The sequence below is a fragment of the Poecilia mexicana genome, unplaced genomic scaffold, assembly GCF_051168715.1.
Source record: "Poecilia mexicana isolate PSO_F unplaced genomic scaffold, ASM5116871v1 scaffold_18, whole genome shotgun sequence".
NCBI lineage: Eukaryota > Metazoa > Chordata > Actinopteri > Cyprinodontiformes > Poeciliidae > Poecilia > Poecilia mexicana.
The window spans coordinates 10,530,102-10,555,358 of record NW_028263387.1 but is presented as its reverse complement, the minus strand read 5'-3'; the positions used below and the strand labels follow the sequence as shown (position 1 = coordinate 10,555,358).

The window sequence follows — 25,257 nt, the reverse complement described above, 5'->3', positions numbered from 1 at the left end:
AATTTGATCTCGACGTAAATAACAGACCTAAATTCAAAACGCCGAGCGTTGCCGAGTACTGTTGCCATGGTCAAACAGGATGGTGGCAGCATCATCCTGAGGTAACAACCACTTGTGTGTAAACGCTAAATTAGTTTTTTCGTCTGACCAGTTAATCCAGAAAATTGAATAATTTATAAACTTCCAATGTTTCGTTCTTTATCAAAGTAACGAGGGGGAAAAATCAACATGGTGTTGACCGGAGGATTATCTGTGCAGACAGTCTTATTGATGAATTTAAAAGGCAGCTACGTTATCTTGTTTCTCAGTTTTATTGCACAACGCGTTTGCTCACATTGATTTTCTATTACGGTGACTCGTGGTTTTTACTGCACGTGGCTCGGTGCATGCATCTCCCGGTGTTTAAAGTTCAGCATTATGTGGTGATGGATGCGAATAATCGGGGCTGCAGAGTTACAGTTGACAAATTTGTCTCTCCCCTTTTGTAAATGGGCTTTATTTTGAATTACGATGGTTTAAACAAGGATTCAGACACATTTAATGCTTCATGATTATTTTAAGTGTTGTGTGATTTTTTTTTCTGCTCAGGTTGCCATCGTTTCATTGCGTCACGTTGGCACAAAGGTATGTCAGTATGTCTATATTTAGAAGCGATTTCGTTAGAAACGCAGCATCTTGTTTAATACAGAAGTGTGCTCTGCATGCTTTTGAAAATTGTACAGTAAATGCAGTGATGGGGAGTCCCTGGAGGAGAATCGGTGCCTAATATCTTGAGATTTCTTTTGCCGTTTTTCTAAAATGAGCCGTTCCTGAACGTGTCGAATCATTTCTGCAGATGTCGTCAGATGGGACTGTCTTGTTGTTCCCCATTTTGATATCAAACTTCTTGTATTTGTTTTTTGTGTGCCCATTTTTAAACCTCGTTTCACACAGAAGTGGTCACCAAGCATGGGTGAAACTTGAATCTTTAATTTAAACAGACTTTTTGGTTTCTTGTCCCTGTTCTCCTTTCAGTCTGAGGGCGCTCCCTCCGCCGTGGCCTTTGAATTTCTAATGAACATGCAAATGCAACCATGTTTACAGCTGGCTTGTCAGGTTGGCACTTAGCTGCCTTTTGATAGCGCAATATAAATGCAAAATTGTCACCGCGGCTATCGGTTACCTTTTTTTTTTTTTTGTTTAAAAAAAAAGTTTGTCTACACGCATGACTGGACGGTTGCTGCTGTATCCTGGTTGAGTTTGGAGAAAATGGGCTCGACTGTGTTGTGCAGAACAAACTGTCTGAGACGGGTGTTGTTTTAAATGAATTTAGGCTCCACTTAATGTGCAGGATGGCTGCTTTGAAATGGATGCTCTGCACTTGGTTACAGAGAGCCCGGCCTCCCGCCTTGTGCTGCTGTCGAGCTCCAGTCCTGAGTGCAGATCAATGGAGGATCGCTGCAGGCGGATGGGCAGCTATTCACCTCGTCTGAGTGCAATTGTGCAATCTGAGGGGACGGAGGCGGCGGGGTGGAGGCATTAAAACGTAGGGGGAAAAGAGGGGAGGCAAATCCGTCAGGTGCCGTTTTTGAATATTCTCTAAAATGTTCCGGTGCTTCTCCTCCCATTTCTACGTCAGACTCCGAAACACGAAGCTCCAAGAGCAATAATCAATCCGAAATAATATTCGCCGTCAGTCAGCAGTTCAGATAAACTCGCAGGATATGATTACATGTTTGCCGTTTTACAGGCCTGCGAGTTTTACAAGGAACAAGTTGGATCTGTTTCTAATTGGATTACCGTGTTATCGCGTCATGTTTGAGCTCTTTCTCCTGATAATCGACGAGATGTTTGCTAATGCAGATAACACCTGCTGTTGATGTTGCGTAACAAACCTCCTGATGGATTTAAGTTTTGTCTTGTTTGCAGAATTTACTGGACCACCATAAATCACTTCTTTTTTTTTTTTTTTCTTTAAATGTTTTCTCATGATTTTACCGCAGGGCTTTCACATGCACTCTTCTCTCTATAGAGTTGGATTTGCTTAAAATAAGTTTTTTTTTTTTTTTTTTAAACAAGCTGCATTAGCTTTTGTGTGTTAGCTCTGCAGTAGCATTAGCTGCCTTAAAATGTCCCTGATTCCAGCTAATGAATGCATTCGTCACAATTTGGCTAATTTGTCAGATAAAGGTGCAAAATGTTATGCTTCTCAATGTCTTCGACATTTCTAAATTAAGAATAAACATTCACCAAAAGTTTGTATTTGTATGCAAGTCCTCTGCAGTTGTGACGCAACGCTCAGGAGGAGCACAGAAAATGTCACGGTTGGACAGCGGTAGAGTTTGGGTACATAAATGTTCCAGCTGTTGGTAATTTACAAATATTTTCTCTTTCTGCAAATGTATTCCAGCATAATTCTGTAAAAATGACCGCAATGGGTGGCTCAGCGGTCGAGGCTCATCCTCAGCGCGACCGTCCAACATCGCGACCTTGTGACCTTTGCTGCGTGTGTTGATCACCACCCAGCTTAACCTTTTTATTTATTTATTTTTATGTTCTATAATGTAAGCCTATTGCTGCCACAAAATCTTACGACGACAACAAAAAAATGACACTGCCTTCAGAGTTGACCATGCATAAAACTTGTTTACTTTTAGGAAAAAGGCGTTGCATTACCGTCTTTATTATTGTACATAAACGGCTACATAATTGCAGAAGCTCTTTTTTGTTTTTAAAAACTGACTTTAACACAAATGTTTTCTCAACCACTAACTTTAAAAAAAAAGTTTTTAAGTGTCAAAATGCCCCTAATTCAGTTCTCCTTTTTTAGTGCCGTTTAAACCCTGTAAACATATTTTTGCGTTTCCACAAAGCTTACTTGATAAAGTACGTGCAAATGGCAGCAAGGGTTCATTAAAGGCCAAGATGTCTTCAGACATTTTTTTTTCTTTAATTCAATATTAAGATTGTGTATTTGTCAGCACCTCAGCTGAAAACTGGTGCAGGGTTATAATTATAGCTGGAAAAAAAAAGACCCCGGGGCATTTTGCTGTTTCCCGGATCACGTTTTATTAGCCTAAATTAAAAGGGGCCCCGAAAAAGCCCCATTCATTTTCAGTGTAACGGTTTTCATGGAACATCCAGGACCTCATAAGCGAAGAGTCTTTTAGGGGCTTCATTCGGTTTCTGCTGAGCTCTTCGTCCAGCTTTTGCTTCATCCAAAATTCATAACGATGTTGAGGAAACCGTCGGCGAGGCTCAGGGTTGGGCCTCTGCTTGTTATCTTTGGAGTCTGCAAAGCACAGAAGAGAGCATTATTGTAATGACAGGCTGCAACAGAGAGGGAAAAACAAGCGTACCAGCGCCTCGGTTCCTCTAAAATATGATCTGATGATGAACTGGAGACGAGAAAAGGGATAAAGAGGAGATTAGTGTGACAGAACACAGTGACCATGATTGAAAACCTTAATGTCTGCATGTCGGCTGCTTGTGATAAAGTGGAGGAAAAAAACATCTCTGGTGTCGTCGCCTCTGTGGGTTTGCAGATCCTGGTTTATACGGCTGCTCAACATGCCACAAATGAACCGTCAACTTTATTTAGAAGTGACATTATCAGCTTCAGATCTACTTGGTGTAATTTCTTTGATTCTGTTTTAAGATTTGTGCAACTTGGATTGAGTGATTGACTGGGAACTACAAAAGTAATAATTTTCTGACAGTTGAAGTTCCCGAGACATAAATATTTCATTCATCTGCTTTTTGTTTTGTTTTAGTTTTTTCTTTTTTTTCCCTTTTTCTTTTTGTCTGTGGAAACTAAATCACACACACACACACACACACACACACACACACACACACACACACACACACACACACACACACACACACACACACACACACACACACACACACACACACACACACAGCGACACTCCCCAAAAACGAAAGAGATAATGATTGTTTTAGTGCGGGAAATCACCCAGCGGGACAAGTTGAGATTTGACCGGTTCCTTGTGCAAATCCCCGATCGCTGGAAGAATTTCAGCTCGGGAGGAATCCGTCGGCAACAAAGGAGCGACGGTGGGGGGGGGGAAGCTGATCCTCAAAGTCGCCGTCCGTCAGCGGCTGTCTCCTGATCGGCTTCCAGCGCTCGGGATTTACGCGGCTGCTCTGCGTTTTGGGTGTTGGTGTTGCAGAGCCAGTGCAGACTTGAACATCAGAGCCTTAGCCTAGCGCTAGCTCGTCTTTTCATCCTGCCTTTTTTGCTGCCGTCGGTTGGATCCTGCTTTGCTGCCACTTGCTGCACAGCCATCAGGCTTTGTTTGTGTTCTGCACTGCCGCACAAACACGAAAGCACCGAGGAGGCCAGAGCGTGTGCCTGTCTTTACTTGAACCTTTGTTTTTTGTTTTTTTTTTGGGGGGGGGGTGAGGGGGGTTACGCATTTCTACCAAACCGGGGAGGAAGATGGTTTGTGCAGCTGTTGCCCAACACCCAAGTTTTCCTTTCCGTCAGTGTTTTTCTAGCTTTATCTCCAGAGATGGTTGATGTTTGTTTACGTCGGTTCACAATGAGAGTTTCCTCCCGTCCACTTGTTGGCAGTGCTGTAGTCTTTAGCTAAACCTCAAGGAGGACCACTCCCCTGTGAGAAGATAAACAAATGGCCCATGGTGGCGTCTGCGTGGTGAAATGCGCTTATGATGGAGCCGAGCTCGTTTGTTTTCTGGAGTCCGTCCCTTTAGCTCTAGAATCTCATTTATGAAACATTAAACTGGTGGGTGTGAGGGACGCAAAGTAAAATCCCACCACCTTTTTTAGATTTAGAAGTCAGTGAAGTTTTTTTTTTTTTTTAAAGGAATAGTCCGTATAAAGCATGACTGCATGTGGTAAATGGCAGGTTAGCTTATGTAGCATCTGCAGCTCAAACCGTAATCAGTTCAGTAATCTTGAAATAACCTTTAAACATTTTTTTTATCTGTTGGCGTCGTAAAATGTTCTGTTTGGATCGCAGTTTAAGGTCACCAATCACTTTAACAATCAATTAATCTATCGACTATTAATGGATTAATCAGATTTTAAAAAATTGCACATGGTACAGATTGTTCATTTAACCATTTTAGCCTTTTTATACAATATTAGAAATGCATTAAAAGATGCATAAACAAATCATTCAATTCCTTTTTAAAAAATATTGCCTAAAATGCAATAATATAACATTCTTTTAGTGAATCTGAAATGAATGGAGCTAAAACTATCCCACTTGAGGAGTTTTAGTTTAAATATATAGACAAAGTGTCATCTTAAATGCAAAATTTATAATTTTGTTTTGTAAAATTTTGACTTAATTACCACTTTGAATATGTTCTTTTTTTTGAGTCTATATTCTATAGTTGACACTTAATCAATTACTAAATTAGTTGACTTTCAGCAATCGATGTACCCGTTTACTCACTAAACACCCCAAGAACCTACAAGACAAGAACTCATGAGCTTTGTTTTCTTTTTTAAAATAATTTATCTAATAGTGTTGCATTATGGGTAATAAAATCTAGCAGCCAAGAAGTGATTTACAGGCAGCAAGCGAGCAGGAATGCATGAGCCACCGATGACTGAAAAGGTGAGCTAAGACCTGTTGGCACTTGCGTTCCTGTTGACACATCCCTTTAAGCCTTCATGTAATTGTTCCCGTCTCTTTATAATGACGCGTGTGACCAGGCTGCCTTTGTGGTTTTAAAGTTTTGAAAAGTCTTTATCAGACACAATAAAACGGCTAAAATGATTAGGCGACGATAAAAAGAAACGGACAGAATCCTGAATAAAACGATGTAAACACAAGATCAACAAAACACAGTGGCATCAAACTTCTAAAAATTTTTACAGTAGTTTTTTTAAATAAGAAGAGTGAGAAATGTCTGCTTATTTTAAAGTATTACACTCCGTCATTCTAAGTTTTTAAAATTTTTATCACTGGTCGAGTTTTGTTGACTTAACCAAACTGTTGTCTTCAGCGCCATGTTTCTTCCCGTGTTTGAGGAAGGATCGTGGTTCACTGCTGCACGTCACGTCCACTACCAGAATCTGACCTCTGACCCCTAACAGAGCCAGCACTCCCTGCTGACTGGCTGATGGAACCCCATTTTTCCCGACTTCCTTGTCGTCTCGCTCGCCTGCATGAAAACACGCCGGCACATTTACATGCTGCTTAAAGCGAAAGCAGAATTTCAGGTGGAGTCTCCGACCGGTTCAGGGAATCGGGTGATTTTCTTAAAATTTGCAGAGTGGGCGGAGCCTCTCCAGACTTTAACAAACTTTTTACACACGGTCTGTAAGGGAGGTTTGTCGCTACTTTACCGCCACAACGCTTTCCAGCTGAAACTCTACAGTCGTGTATTGACTGATGAACGACTACTGCTGCTGTTTGGGGGGGAAGTGGTGCAGAAACCATGAAAGCCACCAGGTTTTCAGAGCTGACCCTCTGCCAACGGCGAAGTCACTGAACTGTGTTTGTAGCTGGATTTCTGGTCACACTCAACCACATTTTCTTCCCTCTGCGACACCAGCGAACCGTGCGACGTGCTCAGCACACATGCTTTTCTTATTTATGCTGATGGTTGCAGTCTCCCCTGCAAGGTGAGAGCAGTGTGTGGCTTTCTTTACATGAGGAAATAAAATTATTGCATAGATTGGTGAAAAATCTGCATGAACGGCTTCATGGGATTTGGAAAATGATTTGTGACCTGGTGATTTTTCTTTTTTTTTTTTTCAATTATTATTAACCCCTAATCCTTTGCAGAAACCCTCTTAATTAATAGCTTAAACTGGGTGAAGCTTAAACATTTGCAGTGAGTTTTTATCTTAGATTTTTACGCTTTTTTCTCTCTCTGCATTTAACAATTTAAAGAGATGATGTATCCTGGAAAATGGTCACAATTTAAAATATTATTTTCAACATATTTGCCTTTACATAAATGCAGTATTTCTGTTTTAAACCTTTTTCTTTCCCTCCAAGTTCAGTTGCTGTCTTATTGAATCAGTCGTCTCATCGTTTCAGCAAAGTGGTTTTAACTCCATTTGCAGCTGACCAGAAGTGGGAGCGCTTCACTGGAAGCTCATTAGTTCAGAAAAAAAAAAAAAAAAAAACCCACACTTCTCAATATGAATCTAACTAACTGAGCATCAAAAACTTCTTTAGAATTGCATCTATAAAAGCTTTAATGCATCCCTCTTGCACTCGTCTCTCTTTGTTTTGGGTCGGTCCAGTTCGCGGAGCCGCTGGCTGACGAGCGCGCGCCGCCCGTGACCTTTCGTCTGCTGACGGCAGCACTTTACAAGGCCGAGTGTGTTTTGGTGGAGAGCTTCGGGGTGTGTCTGAACTCATGTTTGTGTGCGAGAGTGAAGCATGGGCCTGTGGGTAATTGCTTTACGTCGCGGGCATTCCAGCGGCGAGTCGGCAGCCGGGGCCATTAAGGCCGTGGGAACGAGACGTGTGGAAGAAACGCCACAAACGCTGCGTTTTTGTTTTGCTGCCGTCTGAAAAGGCTCGGTTCTGACCTCCGCGTCGAGTCGGGCTGTAGTGATGACGAGTGAGAGCCTGTTTGGTTGGAGGCTAAAATCTGTCAGAACAAAACAGCTGGGTCGAACGAGGCTGCATCAGCATTTGGCGCATGTGTGCGATGCAGCCAGTCTGCAGCGTGAGTCACAGTGTGGCGGGTTGCTAATCCCTGGATTATATTTGAGCATGTAAGTATTTCTACAAGGAGGTGTGAAGACAGATGTGGGCAGGGAACAGAGGGCAGACGTGATTTTTAGCTGCAGAGCTGCAGGAACGGCACTTTCAGCGTAGCATGAATTCATATTCACCCCCCTTTTCCTTCAATACCCCTAAATAAAATGCTTTGCAGCCAATTGTCTCCAGATGTTGCATAGTTGGTAAATACTCCGCCTGTGTGCATTTAGACTACAGTATAAATCAATTTGTCAAATATGCAAAGGTTTGTTAGAAAACATTAGTAAACCAACGGGAACAAGAAAATTGGAGCAGGTTAAACACTGAAACAATTTAAAGATGCAACGGTTTAAAATGAGATATAAAGTCATTTTAAATGGTTATTCAGTGGAGGATTCTCAGTTTTTTGTGGACGAGTGTTTGCTTAGGTATGTTCTCTGTTAAAGAAATAGTTTTATTTTGTAAAAGAGAAAAAGGCAGCAGGATTAAATAAGTTTATACTTCTGCCTAAAGCCTTTCCAAACAAATGTGTGTGAAAAAAATCATACTATTCTGTTTGAATTGTGAATATGTTTGAGTTTCGCTGCAGATTTATTTGTTTCAATGTCTTCATGGTCCAACGACGGGTTTACTTCAAAAACATGGCACTTCTACAGTTTTGTTCTGGTCCCAGTACAGAGCCTGGAGTCACACCAGCTGTGACTTTGAGATAAATGGAGCGATGCATCCTCCTGTTTTCATACGGCTTACTACCAGAAAGGTAAAAACCAGCCAATAGCTCAGTTTCTACTGACACTATAATGCTTTATAGAATCTCTAAAAACTGTCGCAAAAAGCATTCAGCATCTAATGCCATTTTATTTTAGTCTGTCTGTTTTGTTTAGCTATTGTCATTTAATCTATACTCTTCTGTTTATCACATCTGTTTACAAGACACAAAAGTTTGCACTTGCAACGTGTGAAAGTTCAAGGTGCAGGAATGCTTTTGCGCCCTTCAGTTCTTCTTCTTGCACCCCTCGAGTGCTAAAGGCCACTGCAGTCTTACCCACCTCCCTACAAATGACTCATCCTGTAAGATTAGTCCAACAGGCTCCAGTTCCTGCACATTTCTGCTCCCGCTTCATTTTCCACCTGAACAGAAGGCGGCTTCGTTGCCCTCAAAGTGTGATTTGCATGTGTGTGTTCATGCACATCCTGCAGCCTGACTGAGAAGGCTGCGATTTGTCCTCCTCCTCAGAACAAACAACGTCCTTTTCTTTTGTGCCGACCTGCGCGTGTGAATATGCGTGCGCGCGCGCGTAAAGACGGATGCAGGACTCGGATCTAGGCCAGTGTCGCGGCTCGGAGGCTCTGCTCTCTGACCCTCCTCCTCCTTCATTACACACTCTGCCTTCGCTAATGAAGGCGCAATCCGAAACCCTGCTGTGCCCCTTTGGCTTTATTATTAGCATGGAGGAAATTTGGTATACAGTCAAGCATTAAGGTCACAACTCCTGATTGCTGATGTAAATAACGGTTTGTTATTGGCAGCAGGGCGGACTTCTGTTTTAGCAAACTAACATCGCAAAAGAGATTCAGTTTCTCCTTGAAATTAAAACCCAAGCTGAGGCTGATTTTGTATCCTTACCTCATTATTTTTGAAATAAGCCAGTTCTGATATGAATGGCAGTTTAGTATTTTACTACAAGTTCGTTCAAGTGCTAAAATAAAAGTTTGTTGGGCTCCTTGAAGATGTTTAACCTTTGACCTGGAAAGGATCCTTGGACTCTCGGGTATTTATCCTCCTGTGAGGCTGTTTACATCCTCGGGGGTCACATGTGGGTCCCTGACCTCTGAGCTCGTCACGTCGGTCATCAGAGCCAGATTAGTCGAGGTGCGACGGCCCGTCAGACCGAGAGCGGAACGGTTCCAGGACCGCATTGTTAAATTTTAATTATTTACGGGTCTGTGCAGGAGCTGCTGCGGTGTCGAAATGCGACCCGAATGTTGTCATCTGCACGGGTCCAAAGGTGTGTGGAAAGTCCTCGTGTGTCCAAACAAGTCCGCTGCAAGAGGCAGGAAAACAGAAACGGTAGTGGCTGTGTGGACACAAACAGATCTAGTGACCAAGTCACAATTTCCATTTCACACCCATAAACAAGCATTTGATCCAGTGCATTTGATTTTCCAAAGAATTTATGTTTATATCTATTTTGGTTCTGATCACATTTGGACCCACTGCTCTGGTGAAATCTGACATTTGACCCCTGATCCAACCAGAATGACTTTGAGCTCCATCTTAGAGGTAAATACTTATTTGCTCTACAAATTAAAATTTTCTCTACAGCAAATTAGACCTGAAGCAGTATGACTTCTCTGTGAACAATGACCTTAAGCAAAAAAAAAAAAAAAGTTATGCATTATGTTGCAAATGCAAACAATAGTAACTCTTTCAGCCAGCTGACTGGCAGTAGACGGCAACAGGAGAAACAGCCAGATGAAAAGGATTGCTTTAGGACTTTCTAATCTCATTTAAAGGACCTTAATCGGTGGGTTCAGTATGAAACTATTGCCCTGATGAATCTCTCTGCACTTCAACAACGACCCATTCCAACACCAACCACTGGAAACGACCAGAACTTTAAAAGTATGAAGACGTAAAAACCCGAAATGAACAGCAAACCTGTTGGCTGAATCCAAACGGCTGTCATGATTCAGTAAACGCAGAGAGGATTGTTGTGCCATAAATTCTGTGAAGTAAATTTTGCAATAAGAGGAAGACTTGATTTTCCTGTTTTGTAAAACAAATCTTTTACCATCCAGTCTCTGTAGTCTGCAAGGCAACCACAGGAAAAAAAGTTCTTCCCTGTAACATTTTTCTTTGATTATAAATTGACTCATCTTAGACCAACTAAAGTGTAAGCTATGTTTCCAGGCATCGCATGCCAACAGGTTTTCTTTAGGTGAGGGAGACGTTCCTTCCTGGAATTATCTCTCTGGGGGGAAAAAATCATGACGTTGCAATTTTGCAGAGACTTGGTTTCGTTAAATTTCATGAATAAAAAGCTCCTTCTACTGTTTCGGAGTACTGTATTGTTCCATCCAGTTCCTCTAAACGCCACAGCATTGAATAACCAGCTGGTTCTGTGCAACCAGCTGGCATGTTGGGTTATTCTCTTCACCAATCTATCAAACCATCTGTACCGTCGGCCCTCGGTTCATTCTGCGTTGAACTTTTCTTGCTGCAATTCTTCCCTTTTTTTTTTTTTTTTTAAGTTTTCCACTGAAACTAAAGCGGGGAAAATGCAGCCAGTGAAGAGTTTACAAGAATGCATCTGGCTCCGTTGTGCTGCTCTCACAGCTTTCCTCCTCGTTTCTGCTTGCGCTTCTGGTCTCTGTAAAAAAAAAAAAAAAAAACCCAAAAAAACACTGACTTCTTCTCTCTGTGCCAAACAGTTCAGCTGTCATATCCGTCTGGCATAAATTTCTTTTAGAAGTCAAAATGCATGCCAAGCAAATGCATGTCCTGGGAGTGCAGAGGGGTTGGTGGGGGGAGAAGGAGGAAGCAAGTCGCGTCTCCGTTACCATACCAGACGGCGCCATCGCCATGGCAGCAGGTTTGGCCAGAAAGGGCAGCTGATGGTGCAGCCGACCTGCTAATGTTTCCTGGCCCGTCTCCAGAAATCGAGCAGCACAGAGTTTCCACACGCACGAGTTTGGGAATGTTTTTGTTTCTGTGTTTTTACTCTTAAGACCAGGTGGGCTCGCACGAAATAAAGGCGCTTTTTCCTTGCTGCTTGAACGTTTCTTTTTGTAACTTTGTGCACGACGAGGTTGAAACGGTCCCGTTTTGTCCTGCGTTCCCAGGTGCAGCACCGCGTAACGGGCCAGGTGATGGCTCTGAAGATGAACATCCTGGCCAGCAACCGAGCCAACATGCTCAGGGAGGTCCAGCTCATGAACAGACTGTCGCACCCCAACATACTCAGGTAACTCAAACGATCGCCGTACGTTTATATACCTGCAAATGCATCGGACGTAAATATTCTACCAAGTGTTGATTGAATTAGTTCCTTGAAAAAAAAATGTGTGGTTTTGATTGTTTTCTATGTTTCCCTGCAGGTTTATAGGAGTGTGTGTCCATGAGGGACAGCTGCACGCTCTCACAGAGGTGAGGCCCTGATGGGATGTTTCATTTAGGATTTGCCATGATTTTACCTAAAAAGCAGGACTATAATCTCACCCATATTGCCAGGCCATTGCTCTTTATCGCATCAAACTGGCATTAGGAGAAAGTTCACACTTGTTTTTGTATTCAGACTGACGTGTCGAGATGATTTCCTGCATCAGCTAGCAGGACGTTCAGCCAGAACTCTGGTTCCTGGCTTCTTGTGTGAACGGCGAACTCTGTCGCATTTACAGAGCAGTCGGTTTGGTGTTGGTCTTGGAAAAAGTGGCCCACCACTTCAGAGGAGCTAAAAGAAAATAAGCTCTTAGCAAAAACCTGTTTCAACTCTCGGGGTCCCTTTGCAGTCTGGAAAAATGGGGAGTTTGATTTTGACATTTCCACATCTGGATATTCGTGGAGAAAGATTGAACACCTCTGGCTTGAATTCACCATCGCCCAAGTTTCATATTTTTCCACAAAGTGCAGCGTGGGGACCACTTGTGGACCTCTGAATGACAATAGTTCAAGACCACACTTCTTTCTGGGTCTGATCTGTTTTGTTTTTTTTGTTTTTGCAAATTAAGTAAAAGAAGAAGAAGAAAAAAAGCAGCAACTTTGCATTTTTTTCTTTCTGAACTTGAGCTGCTGTCGAGTAAACATGGAGCATCTGTCCCTGTCAGGCCAAGGAGACAGAATCACCTGAATAAACACGCAGAGGTCAGGCGGCTTGTGTCATCTGTTCCTTTGCGTCTAATCGGTTCACCAGCGGTTACCATGGTTACCCAGCAGCAAATAGGAAGCAACACAAAGACTTAAAGTGAGATCTGGTGCATTCACACCCCATTCACCTGCGCCCGAGCTTGTTTTCATGTCGCTGTGTGTTTTCGACACGCGGCCTGATCTTTAGTTCCTTTTTTTTTTTTTTTTTTTTTTATATTAATGAATTGGCAGTTTGTGAGATAAACACTCAAAGACGAGTTGACAAGAAAAGAGGAAATTCAAGCAACCTTGTGATTCAGTTTGCAACTCATTTCCTAAGTTCTGATGTGGAGAGTTTGCACATTTCCTGCTGCAGTTCACACACTTTATTTAGATTAAGCTTTCCGTAAGCTTTCAATGTTATAAATTCAAACTGAGCAATTCAAACTTTTGCAGAAGAATTTTTAAACTGTAACTACATGATTATGACCTAAAATAAGTAGCCGATAGGACATTAAAATTGTCATCAGTAGTCGCAGTCCTACATCCCTTTGCATCAGCGTTGTGAGGGTTATTCATATCAGAGGTTCAGCAAAAGGTTATTAAATCTAAACCGAACACGTTTTTGTTGTCGTTTTTCTCTCTTCCTGCGGTCCAGTACATCAACGGCGGTAACTTGGAGCAGCTGCTGGGCAGTGACGTGTATCTGTCGTGGGCCGCGCGGCTCAGCCTGGCTCTGGACATCGCCCGCGGACTCAAGTACCTGCACAGCAAGGGCATCTTCCACAGGGACCTCACCTCCAAGGTTAGCATCGACACTGCTTGCAAGGTTATTGAATGCATGAGAATTTATGCAGATTTGCTCTTTTTTTTTTTTTTTTTTTTGTTTACATTGGACACATTTTTTGCAGAAGGTAAAGGTAGGGCTGAAACGATTCCTCGAATGATTCGAGTACCTCGATTACTAAAATTCCTCGAGGAAAATTTACCTGCCTCGAAGCTTCGTTAATTTATGTTTTATTAGTTAGCGCACCGTGTTCCGGCCGGGACTTCATTTGCGTTGCGCGGAGCTCTCACTTCCGCCTCTGAGTTGTTGACAAAAGCTAAGTCTCAGCGGCATAAAGTCCAATCTTCAAGATTGGCCCGTGGGGATTTTATGGATTGATGATAATGCCCGACTTTTTATCGTTTTTGGGGAACCAATAAGCATCCTTAAAATGACTGGGGGAATGCCTGGAGTACGGCAGCATTTCTCCTCCGGAGCTGCTGGTTGAAAGCGAACGGCGGGAAGAGCGCTGAGGTGAGCGGATAGACTGAACAGGGCGGGCGGCTGAGTAGCTGATGCTTACCGTGTAAATGTAGCTTTACCGACGAACCGCACAATAAATTTCATATCCCGGTCTGAAGAAACGGGTGGCGGAGCGCATCGTACATGGCTGGTAGATGAGTTTCTGAGTGTGACCAGTGAAGGTGTGGTAAATATCCCGTGTTGCTTCCCCCCGTGTTCGTCCCCCGGTCTAACGGTTCGTCAGTCCGCTGGTCTATTTCCTCCCCTCCACCCCATGTTCCTTCATTCGCCCTCTCCTCCCACTCCAGGCGGCATTTCCCGTATTTTCAAACCCAAAGCGTGACAGGTTAGGTGGCAAGGTGAGTTTAATTAATCTATTAAACTCACTGAAGATGAATACATAAACTAAAAGCTGGATTGTAGACATTTTTTATAAGCATATTTGTGAGCCTGCCTCTTTATTAAATTCAATATAATTTCAGATTTTTCTAGAACTTTTCTTCTGGTTAACTTAGAAAGTGAGCTATTATTGTTACAGGTTAGTTTTCTAAACTACAAAAAAGCAACTGTTAGGGATGCTCAAATATGAAAAATTGGACTGATATTGATATCTGATAGTAACACCGGTATTATGCCAGATTTACCAATATTTCATTTTATAATTTTTTTTATCCGATTACTCGATTAATCGTAAGAATAATCGATAGATTACTCGATTACTAAAATATTCGTTTACAACAGCCCTAGGTAAAGGCTTTCCTCAAGTATTGTCGCCACAACGCTACGTTGCTCTAACTCTAGATTTGTGACGGCAATATGCTGGAATCGGATCAGAGAAGTTCAGAAATAGAAATATTGGCTCATTGGCCTAAAAGTGACTTTTAATCCCAGCATAATCCCTCCAGATTGTGCTGATTTACTGAAGAGGCTCTTTGATGCAGTTTCAGTTTTCTGCCAAATCTGCAAGTTTAAAGAAAATTATATCATTTTAAAAGGATCAGTGTTAAATTTTAAATACCTTACATCTGTAGTTGGTTCAGTAAGAGGTCAAAATAAAACTTAAATTCATCTTACAGATTTCTTTTAGTAAATTTCTTATGTTAAACAAATTGTCATTTTTGTTTTTATGTAGACTACAATGTGTACTGTGCGTTCACTGACTTTTGGAAGCATTTTTTGTTTTTATTTAGCAGTACCAGCATTCTACGTGTTAAAAACAAGAAATTGTAAACCATAAATTTATTTTCACTTCCACTATGAGGCTCTACTTGCTAGTCGTGTAAAGAGCTCAGTAAATTACAGTTAGTTTGTTATGGCAACTAAAACCTATTGAACGCCTCATCTCTGATCACTATGATCACACCGTCTGGGTTGTTGGATGTGAAGCATTAGACGGTAACCACTGTGACCTCTGACCTCCTGTGTGCAGAACTGTCTGGTGCGCCTGGAGGGCGGCATGTGCTCAGCTGTGGTGGGAGACTTTGGCCTGGCAGAGAAAATCCCAGATTACAGGTCAGTCAATAAAAACGTAACCATCTATAAACTTTCTGCGATTAGATAAGTCTCAATAAATCACATTCCTTCACTTCTTTCTTTGTGCGATATCGGTCATGCCGTATCTTTTGAAAATATTTTCACTCAACTTCTCCTTTTTTTTTTTTTTTTTTTTTTTCCCCCTCCACATCCAACCTTGGTCACATTAAGATGAGACACAGTCACAAAAAAACGAGACCATTAATCACAGTAGATTTAGTTTTTAATGGTATGCAGACACCAGTCGCCTCCTCCAAATACTGGGGTCTGACCCCCGTTTGCTCTCTCAAATAAAAGAACGGACAGACGGAGTAAATATTGACAGCTCTGAGTCACGCTGCAGATGACGCCCAACTTGCTCTGCTGCTCCCATCATGCTATCTGCTCCTGTGTTTGCAGCTGCATTTAATCACATTTGTGCGGCGCGTGTAATTTATAGTCGTTCTGCACTGTTTGACAAAAAACAGAAGTTTTATTTTGTTTAGGTTTTTTCTCTCTTGGTGACTTCATGCCTCCAGAATTGGTTTGAGATCAGATTCTTCTTAGCAACCAGAATTACCACATTGTGGAAAAATGCTTCAGGAAAGTCGCCCTTTCAAAATGCTGCTTGTAAAATAAATCTCTTTGGCTGCAATCATAAGCGTTGGAATGAGAGCAAGTGTTCCCCTGGTTTGTGTAAAGTCACCGTTTTAGAAAATTACTGGCACATTTGCATATTTCTGAGATCATATGTAGAAGCGATTACGTTTAAGCCCCGGAAAGGAAGCACTAAATCCAAAGTTGGATCTGGTGTTGAGCGAGTGAAGCTGTGCAGCTGCAGAAATGACGGTCATGGACACGAGAAGCTGCAGTTCTAGTCCTAGGAAAACATCCATGAGTTACTTTCAGGGTATCTGATGCTGAAATTAATTTTTTTGTCAGAGGAAACATTGCTGTTTTCCTCATAGCCGTAGGAGTCGTTCTCAGCGTAGTCTTCATCACGCTCTTCATAATCCTACCTGGTGCCTGACCCTTGGTCAGCATTGCCGTCATTGTCCCTTATTTATCTTTAGTCATGATAGCCTGGTATGACCTCTTATCCTCCGCCATTTCCTTCGTTCTTTCGAAACGATTCCTTCCTGGAGACTCTGTTGTGATTTTGGACTTTACTAAATCGCTAACATTTGTCCGTGGTGCATGTAATGTGCCGGAAATGTTCTGAGCCGTAAACAAATTGTAAATGGACTGAGCTTTTCCAATCATTTTTACCACTTTACACTAGAGTCACATTCACCCATTGGTACTCGCATTTATGCATCGATGCAACTTGATCGGTAGGCAACTTGGGGTTAAGAGCCTTGGACATCAACATGACGGAAGCCGAAATCGAACCTACAACCTTCCGATCACGAGACGATCACATCCTACGGTGCGAAGAGAGAAGCACCGATCCAAACGAGGCGGCTGTTAATTCCGTGGTCAACACGGTGGCCTTGTTCACTTCCTCCGCTGCCGTTGCCAAAACGGCACAGAATATTCTCCACAACTTCACCTTCAATTCTTTGATCTGCCCGGTAGAAAATCAGCGGCGTCGTCGTCCTAGTCGTTCTCACAGTAATTCTCATCTTATCATTTTCCTCTATGCAGTCGTCACATTGAAGTCCTTAATCCACGTTCTGGTCGTCCTCGTCTTTCTCATTGCCGTCTCCTTTCCCTTTGGCATCCTAATAATTGCTCCCTCACCATCATCACGGTCGTCATCTTAGATTGTAAATAATCAAAGCTGTAATAATACTTATTGTGCTCCCATTCTACCACAAAAGATAAAAACTGCCCATCAGTTTGCATATTTAAGATTTTTTGTATAAATTAATCTCTTAATCGCATTACAGAAAATGTTCTTTTGCTTCAGCTGAAAACTGTAGCTTGTAATGGTAAAACTCTTGACCCTAAAAGAAGCAGAACTGACCTTTAAACCGTCTCCAGATTGGAGGTTTCACATCCAACTTTTGAGTCTTCTGCCAACGGAGCAGCTGCTGCTGCAGAGCTGAACATCTTGGCCGTTTTGGACTCATGAACCAGGAAAATCAGAAATCCGTGCATAATGTAATGGTTTTAAGGTTGGATAGTCAAATTTTGATTAAAAATATCAGCTTTTAAAAAGCAGTAAATTCTTAAACAAGCACACGTCAGTTTAATAAATTCTTAGATGTTCAATGTAGCCAGATATTTTATTTTAGAGAGGATTTTTTTTCAAGCTTCTGCCTGCAGAGTTGTGTCCTTTCCTCCTTTTTAGCTCTGCAGAGTCAGAGACGCCTCGCCCTGCAGCCTGACTCGCCTTCCTCATAGTGCGCTCTGCTTCCGCTCCCTCTGCTTCAGCCGAGCCACCGTTCGTGTTTACACAAGTGCGCGCCACGGCCGGGGGCCCGCTCGTAGCTTTCTCACTTTAAATGCTTTCTGTGTGCATCACCTAGTAAAATGTGAGCAGGAGGGAAACTGAAAACGAGGCCTGATATTTCCCAAATGCGACATCTCTCCCTCTCTTTCTCCTCCTGAAACGGCCACTATTTACTTTTGCATACTTGTGCCTCCATTCTTTTTTTTTTTTTTAAACGGCAGCTGGTGGATTGTGCGGCTGTCATCCCCGAGGTCGTGTTTGCTTTTCGTTTTTACTCAAACACATTTGCTTCCTGCAGCGACGCACACCAACAGAGCGGACGTCGTGTTTGTGTTGTTCGTCTGCAAAACGGCATGGAGTGGAGAAAGAATGAGGGAAGCAACGGAGATGATTGAGGAGTCTGTCGAGGAGGAGGGGGGGTTAGGAAAGCTCCAAATATGGTCAAACTATTCCAGTCTCTCCCCCCCTCCTCCCCCGCTCGCTGTCCCTCTGGTCTTTTTTTTTTTGTTTTGTTTTTACTCCAACTCGTGTTGGTCAAGTCGGTTTCCCTCTGCCTTCTGCGCGTTCTCGTTTGTGCCAGTCCACTTCTCCAAATGGTGTTTACACCGGGAGCCATGACCGTCTCGGCTCTTGTTTTGGATTTTCTGCTGCATCATAACCCGCCGTGGCAGATGGAAATAGAAACGGGGAGGAAGTAGCTGCCTGCAGGAGGGTGTGTGTGTGTGTGTGTGTGTGTGTGTGTGTGTGTGTGTGTGTGTGTGTGTGTGTGTGTGTGTGTGCGTGTGTGTGTGTGTGTGTGTGTGTGTGTGTGTGTGTGTGCAATCACATCGTCCCTCTTGCACATTCTTCAGTTCCTTCCTTTTTTTTTCTGCTAAAGTTGCACAATATCTCAACATAACTGAAAATATTGTGGTTTCTTAGACGCAGGAGAAGTGCAGGCAAACGCATAAACAGTGACCTCAGAAAACCTCTCTTGCCTCGGCTCTGTGTTAATCAGATTGAGTGTTTTTATGCATTTTATTTATTTACTTGCTGCTTGCTTCGCCTTGCAAGTACCGCAGTTTAATCTAGTTGATGCTTTCCAACAAATCTGAAGTTGATTCCTCTACTTCTGGTCTCGATGCTCATTGTAAAGGATATGGAAGATTCTGCGTTATGCTTGTTCCTGCAAATTAGTATATTAATTTTGAATCGTTTTTGTTTCTTCCACAGAAATCAATCAACGTCCAATTTGATTAAATTCAATAGTTTTGTGCATTCATTTCTTTTACTTTTAGAAGGAAATGTTTGCATATACTAAAATTGTCTTTAAACAGTTGCCAAGCTTTTTTATATTTCTCATTATTAATTTACAATACTTGAGCTAATGGCGGCGCACTTGACCCAGTTACTGGGAGGAAAGGGCCAAAAATGTCAACAAACTAAAGTTGTACAGTTTAAAAGTCGAGTCTAAATTATGTACGTTAACAAATCTGAAAAATATCTTTCATATTCAGCGCATGAAAAAAACGAAACAAAACCAACTCTGACCTACAGCAGAGCTGGTTTTAATTTAATGTCGATGAGAAACTTTTTTTTATACAGTGCAAGTAAATATCTAATTTTATCTGTCGTTTCCCGCATGAGACGGTAAAATGTTTTCACCCGAAGCATGTCTCTTGAAACAAACAAATACAGACACATAATTATACATTTCAGTCCAAATGTGATAGATGTTCCTGCCACACGCAGTAAATTGACATCTAGATGATGCTTGTTGTTGTTTTTTAGTCCAAGTACATTGTTGGCTGCGCTGTGCCTTGTATTTGTCGCGCCTAAACTTGTTCGTTGTTTATAAGTTTAAACCACAAACCTCTTAGTATTATTGGCCAAACGAGACCAAGACGTAAAACTTTTTGGCTGACATGAAAAACAGAACTGAGACTATTGTGCATAGTTTGTTTACACAGGTTATCTCTTTGTATTGCTAACAGTAGTTAGCATCACAACGGCTAGAAAATCCCACAGGTTATCAACGTTTCAACTGAATTCAGGTGAACATTGTGTTCCCGTAGTTCTCCTAACTGCATTGTTTTCACTCTTCATCTTCCTTTGCAAATTTTGCGCAATTATAAGCGGTAAATGTTGGCTGCAGGTTGAAAAACTGGAAAAACTTTTTTTTTTTTTTGAGTGGTGGACGGTCAAAACCAAAGATGAACTGAAAAGAAAAGCACTAAGTCATCATATAAAAAAAGTTGAAACTTTACCTTTATAGCTCCAGGCTCGGTTAATCAAAGACTGAAAGTTAAAGCTTCATTCCGATTCTCATTTTAATTTCAGCCCAACTTGGTCTTAGCTTGTATTTATTTTCCCTTGTTTAAAGCTTTTGTTGTAACTCAATTTTAAGCCCTCTTTGTACATTCTACTTTTATATTAATACTTTTAGCCGAAATTAGCATCTGAAAGCTTCCGTTTAAGCATCTTTCTTCTTCTTTCTGCAGTGAGGAGGAAGTCCAGGAGCGTTTGGCAGTTGTTGGCTCCCCCTACTGGATGGCCCCAGAGGTGCTCAGAGGAGAAGTATACAATGAAAAGGTACTGAAGAGGAGTGACCTCCTTCATTCTTTAAGCTGAAGATTGTTCCCTGAGCTCTATGTCGACTGTGGGTGTAATAAAAATAAAATTAAAAAAAAACAGCTGGTTGAATAAACCATGGAACTATGCAGTGAGGTAAAGCAATAAATGTGTAAATCATTTTATTGTTGAGAGAGCAAACAGACAGGTTATGTAATTGTAATATTTACTCATTTGTAATTGTAGCGCTTAGTGGAAATTCCCACTCAACACTGCCGTTAAATGTTGACCCTTTTTATATTAAATGCAGATATACTCTTAGCTGCTATTAATCTATGAATTTGCATATCTGTAAAAACATACCAACTTTGCCCAAAAAATATATTGTATTGCTAAGAAATTAGAGGAATGGATAATTATTGTTTCTTTGTCCTCATTTTTTCTTGATAAATAATTTCATGGTGTCGCTGCAGGTGGATGTGTTTGCGTACGGGATCATCTTGTGTGAGATCATCGCGAGGATACAGGCCGACCCAGACGTCCTGCCACGCACTGAGGTACCGGTTCCGCTTTCCATGACGGAGCCGAGCGGCTTAACCCCACTGCTCTGCGCGTCGCATCCACATCCTGTTTGAACCAGACCTGTCTTCATGAGGAAAAACATTGAAGCCTGAACACAAACATGGCTGCGTCCATAACGCAGAGGACGCCGAGATCGGCAGAAATCTTAATGCGGTGTCATAATGACTGGAGCCGCTTCAAGCGAAGTCACGGCTTTATCGTTTCGTCATCTTCTCTCTGGTTGTTATCTTGGACAAACGGGAAGCTGGCCTTCCTATCTCAACTGAGAATTCAAATACTGATAAAGGCCTCAAACTGAAGCGAGTGTTTGTGCCGCGCGCAGCATCAACTTGGCTTGACCCAACAGTTTGTGTGGCCTCTGACCACATAAATATTTGGACTTGGTTTTGAATATGGTGTTTAAACAGGAAAAACAGCAAAACCACACACACACACACACACACACGATCCGTTGCGCTCACTGGAAATTGCACAATTCAAAAACAATCAAATACTGTAAAATTTCATAAATTTCTCTGAATTATTGTTGCATACATTGATATGCATACATTGCTTTACTTTCTTGATGACATGGACAGATGCTTTGGTAGTGATGCAAGTAAGTTCAGTTTTTGTGGTCGTAAGTCACATTGACAGTTTTCTGTTATCTCTGAACAAATTTCAGAAATTGGCTTTAAATTAAGACTTTTATTATAAATTTCATCTGTGGCTTTTTCTCAGTATCTGTACAGCTGGTGTGTTTGTCAGCCTGTTATTCATACGCAGCTGCAGAAATTGCCTACATTTCCGGCTGCAAGTGTTTCAGTACTTTATTTCAACTCCTGTGGGGCTATGATAAGAATATTTCTCCACTCGGTATAGTCGCTGAAGCCATTATATGACAGAGAAATTGGACGATAACCACAGTGAACCTTTTTAGAAAGCCATTTAGAATATTTTCTTTTGTGTGTTTTCCTTCAGGACTTTGGGCTGGACGTCGAGGCCTTTCAGCAGATGGTTGGAGACTGTCCACCTTACTTCCTGGATTTGGCCATCGCTTGCTGCAATGTATGAAACGCTCATTAGATACACACATGTGCTCCATCTCTAATATGGCTGCTTCACATTCTGCTGTCTGTATTATATCTGCATATCTCCTGCTATGACTGTAGGGGAAGTTGAAGGAAGCGTTAGAGCTGGACTTGATGTAACTTTCATATAAATGCAAGTTCTGGACAAGGATGGTTTTATGGGATTGTTGTATTTGGACAAAAAACATGAAATTAATGTGATTTATTTGCTTTTATTTAATAAGGAAAATTGACACTAGGGAATATAACTACAATGAGAAGAGTCTCAGCTTGTTGTCGTACTTAATCATCCGTATCCGTGTGTCGTTCTCAGATGTCAGCGAGACTCCGTCCGTCTTTCTCCCAAATCGTAGCCGAACTGGAGAAGAAGAAACGAGCCGAGAGAGAGCAGAGAGGCGAACTTCCAGTGAAAAGTGAGACAACATTTGGGCGCCGCGTGACAATAATCTGATGTTTTCCTGTATTTAATCAGGCTTTTCTCTGTACAATCTCTTCTCCAGCCGTTGGACCTCTGCGAAGGCCGTCCCTCTGTGACACGTCCGACCCGCGTCTCTCTCGCAGCAAGTCCGACATGCTGCACCCTCCGGACGAGCTCCCCTGCGTCGCCTTGGCGCCCTCCGCCCGGGTGAACCCCTTCTCGCAGCGGGAGGACCTCAAAGGAGGGAAAATCAAGCTTTTCGACACACCCAGCAAGTCGGTCATCTCCCTGACCTTCACCCTGCCCCCTCCGCCAGACTGCGACGACGTTCCCACGCCCGACGGTGAGGTGGTCGACGTGCCCCGGCGGCACAGGCGGTGCCACTCGTTGCCGTGTACGCCTCCGCCGCACATGGTGTGTGCGCCCAACACCGTCCTGGCGGAGGAGGAGTCGACGTTTGAGGTCGACAATGTGAACGGCGGAGGGAGCGAGGAGGACAGTTTGTTGGGAGGGGAGGCGGCTCTTTCTCTGACGGGTGATTCGGGTCTTCCGGTTGAACTGATGTCACTGAATCTGGCGGACCAGGAGGAGCAGGACATGGAGGAGGAGCCCATGGACTGCACCGTCTCCCCAGACACGCAGGACATTTCGTCACCCCTTTACTCCAAGCGCCCTCTTCCCTCTCACTCCTCGACTCCCTTTAATCCCTCCACATCTTCCATGACGAACGGCTGGCGGTCGGCCATCTCCAACGGGCCTCCCAGTCTGCCGCCCCTCTCCAATCTGGACAACCACAACGTGATCGTGAGCCGGCCGCTCGACTGGGCCGCTCCCACGGACACTCCCACTGCCAATAACAACGGCTACCACTCCCCGCCCGTCGACCCGGCCGGCTCGTCCCCTTTCGGCTCCGGCAGCGGACACTCTCTGGACCAGGAGGAGGTCATCTCCTGTCCCGGCTGCTGCCTGGCCGGACTCCGTTTCCCCTCGGTGTGTCTGAGGGCCCCGCCTCGCCGAAACCCCTACAAGAACTTGAATGGGGACCACGCGGCGTCGCACGGGCTCCTCTGTCCGGGACCCAAGGGCCTGCCGCCCTCCCCCAACACCACCAACGCCAGCCTGGATCCAGGGCTGACCCTGCCAGGAGCTCAAACATAAATCCTGAACCGTCAACACCAAATGCAAAGCTCTTCCCTGGGAATCAAGCGGGTCTTCTTAAAATTTGCACAGATTTTAATGCAGCAATACTTATTTTCCAGACACATCTTTTCTTTTCTTTTTTTTTTTTTTGTTGTTGTTGCACAGGCGTTTGTGTGTCTGCATGAGTTCATTAAAATACTGTCCAGACTTAAAAGAAACGACTTTCTCTCCAGGAAACGCTGTGAGACTTTGCTGGTGGGCGCCCTCTGCTGGACTGAGGGCGTCCCAACACCTGATGTCAGCCTGTGATGTGACTGATCGGACTCTTTGTCAGCATGCGAGCGCTCCAGTTTGTGGCAGCGAGATCCTGTAAAATGTACAGATCTTAACGACTATTATGCCGGATGAGACTGATGATGCTGAAATGAGGAATGTTAAGCTTAGTATTAATACTGTTGCAATGATAATTATTTTTGATGTTTGGTGCTGCTTCTGAAAGAGCAGGCAGTTTTGTTTTCATGCATTTAATTATCAAGAGGTGTACAGATCATTTCTGGGGAGTGTTTGTTGGTATGCGAGTGTGTGAGACTGTGTGTGTGTGTGAGGACGAGTATGCTGTACACTGTTCAGACTGTTTTTGTTGTTGGCCCTTTTGGTTGCCTGCATCACTTCAACTGTATTACTGTTAATAAGGAAACTGTTTATCATTATATTTGGGAATGAATGGTCAAAGACCTGCTTAAGAGATGTACAGATTCTTATTATTTAAAATGGCATTGAATAAAAAGATGGACTGTACTGATGTTTTAGCTGTTTTCTGTTGCCTTCTCCACTGACTTCTTTCCACAAATATTGATATTGGGAATAATCTTCTAAATACCTTCAGAAAAAAACAGCTTTACAGTTTTAACTGTGTTTAAATGTAATGTGTGTGGCTTGTAGCGGTGTTGAGTTTTATTTACATGCATGTAATTTATTTTTTATGTTTCTCTGCTAGTTTAGAGCTTGGTAATTATTTTTTTTTTACCATTAATTTTGTTGTTTAAATGTAATACATGTTGGTAATTTTGAGTTAGATTTCTGCTAGTGACATGTTTTAAGACACCAGCCTTATAAATAAAGATTAGCTTATTTTAGCTTAACGTACTATATTTGGTGAGTAAGTTAACTTTAATATCTTTTTATCGATATTCAGCACATTGGCATTTAGTCTGTTTTGCTAGGAACTATTTGACAAATTAAAACATTTATAACTAAATCATTCACACATTAGCAAAATATTTTTAAAATGAGGAAGACGTATTAGACCTTCAGTGTTTTTATTATATTAGCATCTTGTTGGTGTATTAAGTTTCTGGTTGGGGGGGAGGAACAGAAACTTATTGTTTTGTATTAAAAAAAAAAAAAGAGGAAACTTCTAGAAGCTTTGAGTGTAACATTAAATGTAGCCCAGTTCTACTCTCTGTATGTAAAAATGAGCATTTTAGAAAAAAATCTTATTAGAATTATTACCAGCATTAATTCTTAAAGCAATTTACAGACCAGAAAACTTGTATGTATTTGGAAATATTCAACATACAATTCAGATCATTCAAAGGAAAAGTTTTTTTTTTCCTAAAATATGATTGATGTGATTCACAACCAAGCAACAAACTGACAGTTTAGTAAAGTGTCAGAAAAGATGAAGTGTCTTAAATACCCAAATTGTTCACTTTTTTCTTTTTTTAATGGTACATGCTATAAAGGGTCT

The 25,257-nt window shown here is 42.3% G+C and overlaps 1 protein-coding gene across 1 annotated transcript in view; it reads left to right on the top strand.

Moving 5' to 3' along the window:
- tesk1b (testis associated actin remodelling kinase 1b) overlaps positions 1-24,305 on the top strand; it is a 29,709-nt gene extending 5,404 nt beyond the window's left edge. The window contains exons 3-11 of the mRNA XM_015010733.2: positions 11,550-11,671; positions 11,805-11,853; positions 13,208-13,354; positions 15,267-15,349; positions 20,228-20,318; positions 20,771-20,854; positions 21,840-21,926; positions 22,263-22,362; positions 22,450-24,305. Of these exons, the coding sequence (XP_014866219.2) occupies positions 11,550-11,671; positions 11,805-11,853; positions 13,208-13,354; positions 15,267-15,349; positions 20,228-20,318; positions 20,771-20,854; positions 21,840-21,926; positions 22,263-22,362; positions 22,450-23,525 (1,839 nt within the window). The 3' untranslated portion in view covers positions 23,526-24,305. The remainder of the gene's footprint in view (positions 1-11,549; positions 11,672-11,804; positions 11,854-13,207; positions 13,355-15,266; positions 15,350-20,227; positions 20,319-20,770; positions 20,855-21,839; positions 21,927-22,262; positions 22,363-22,449) is intronic.
- The last annotated feature ends 952 nt before the right edge of the window (positions 24,306-25,257 follow it).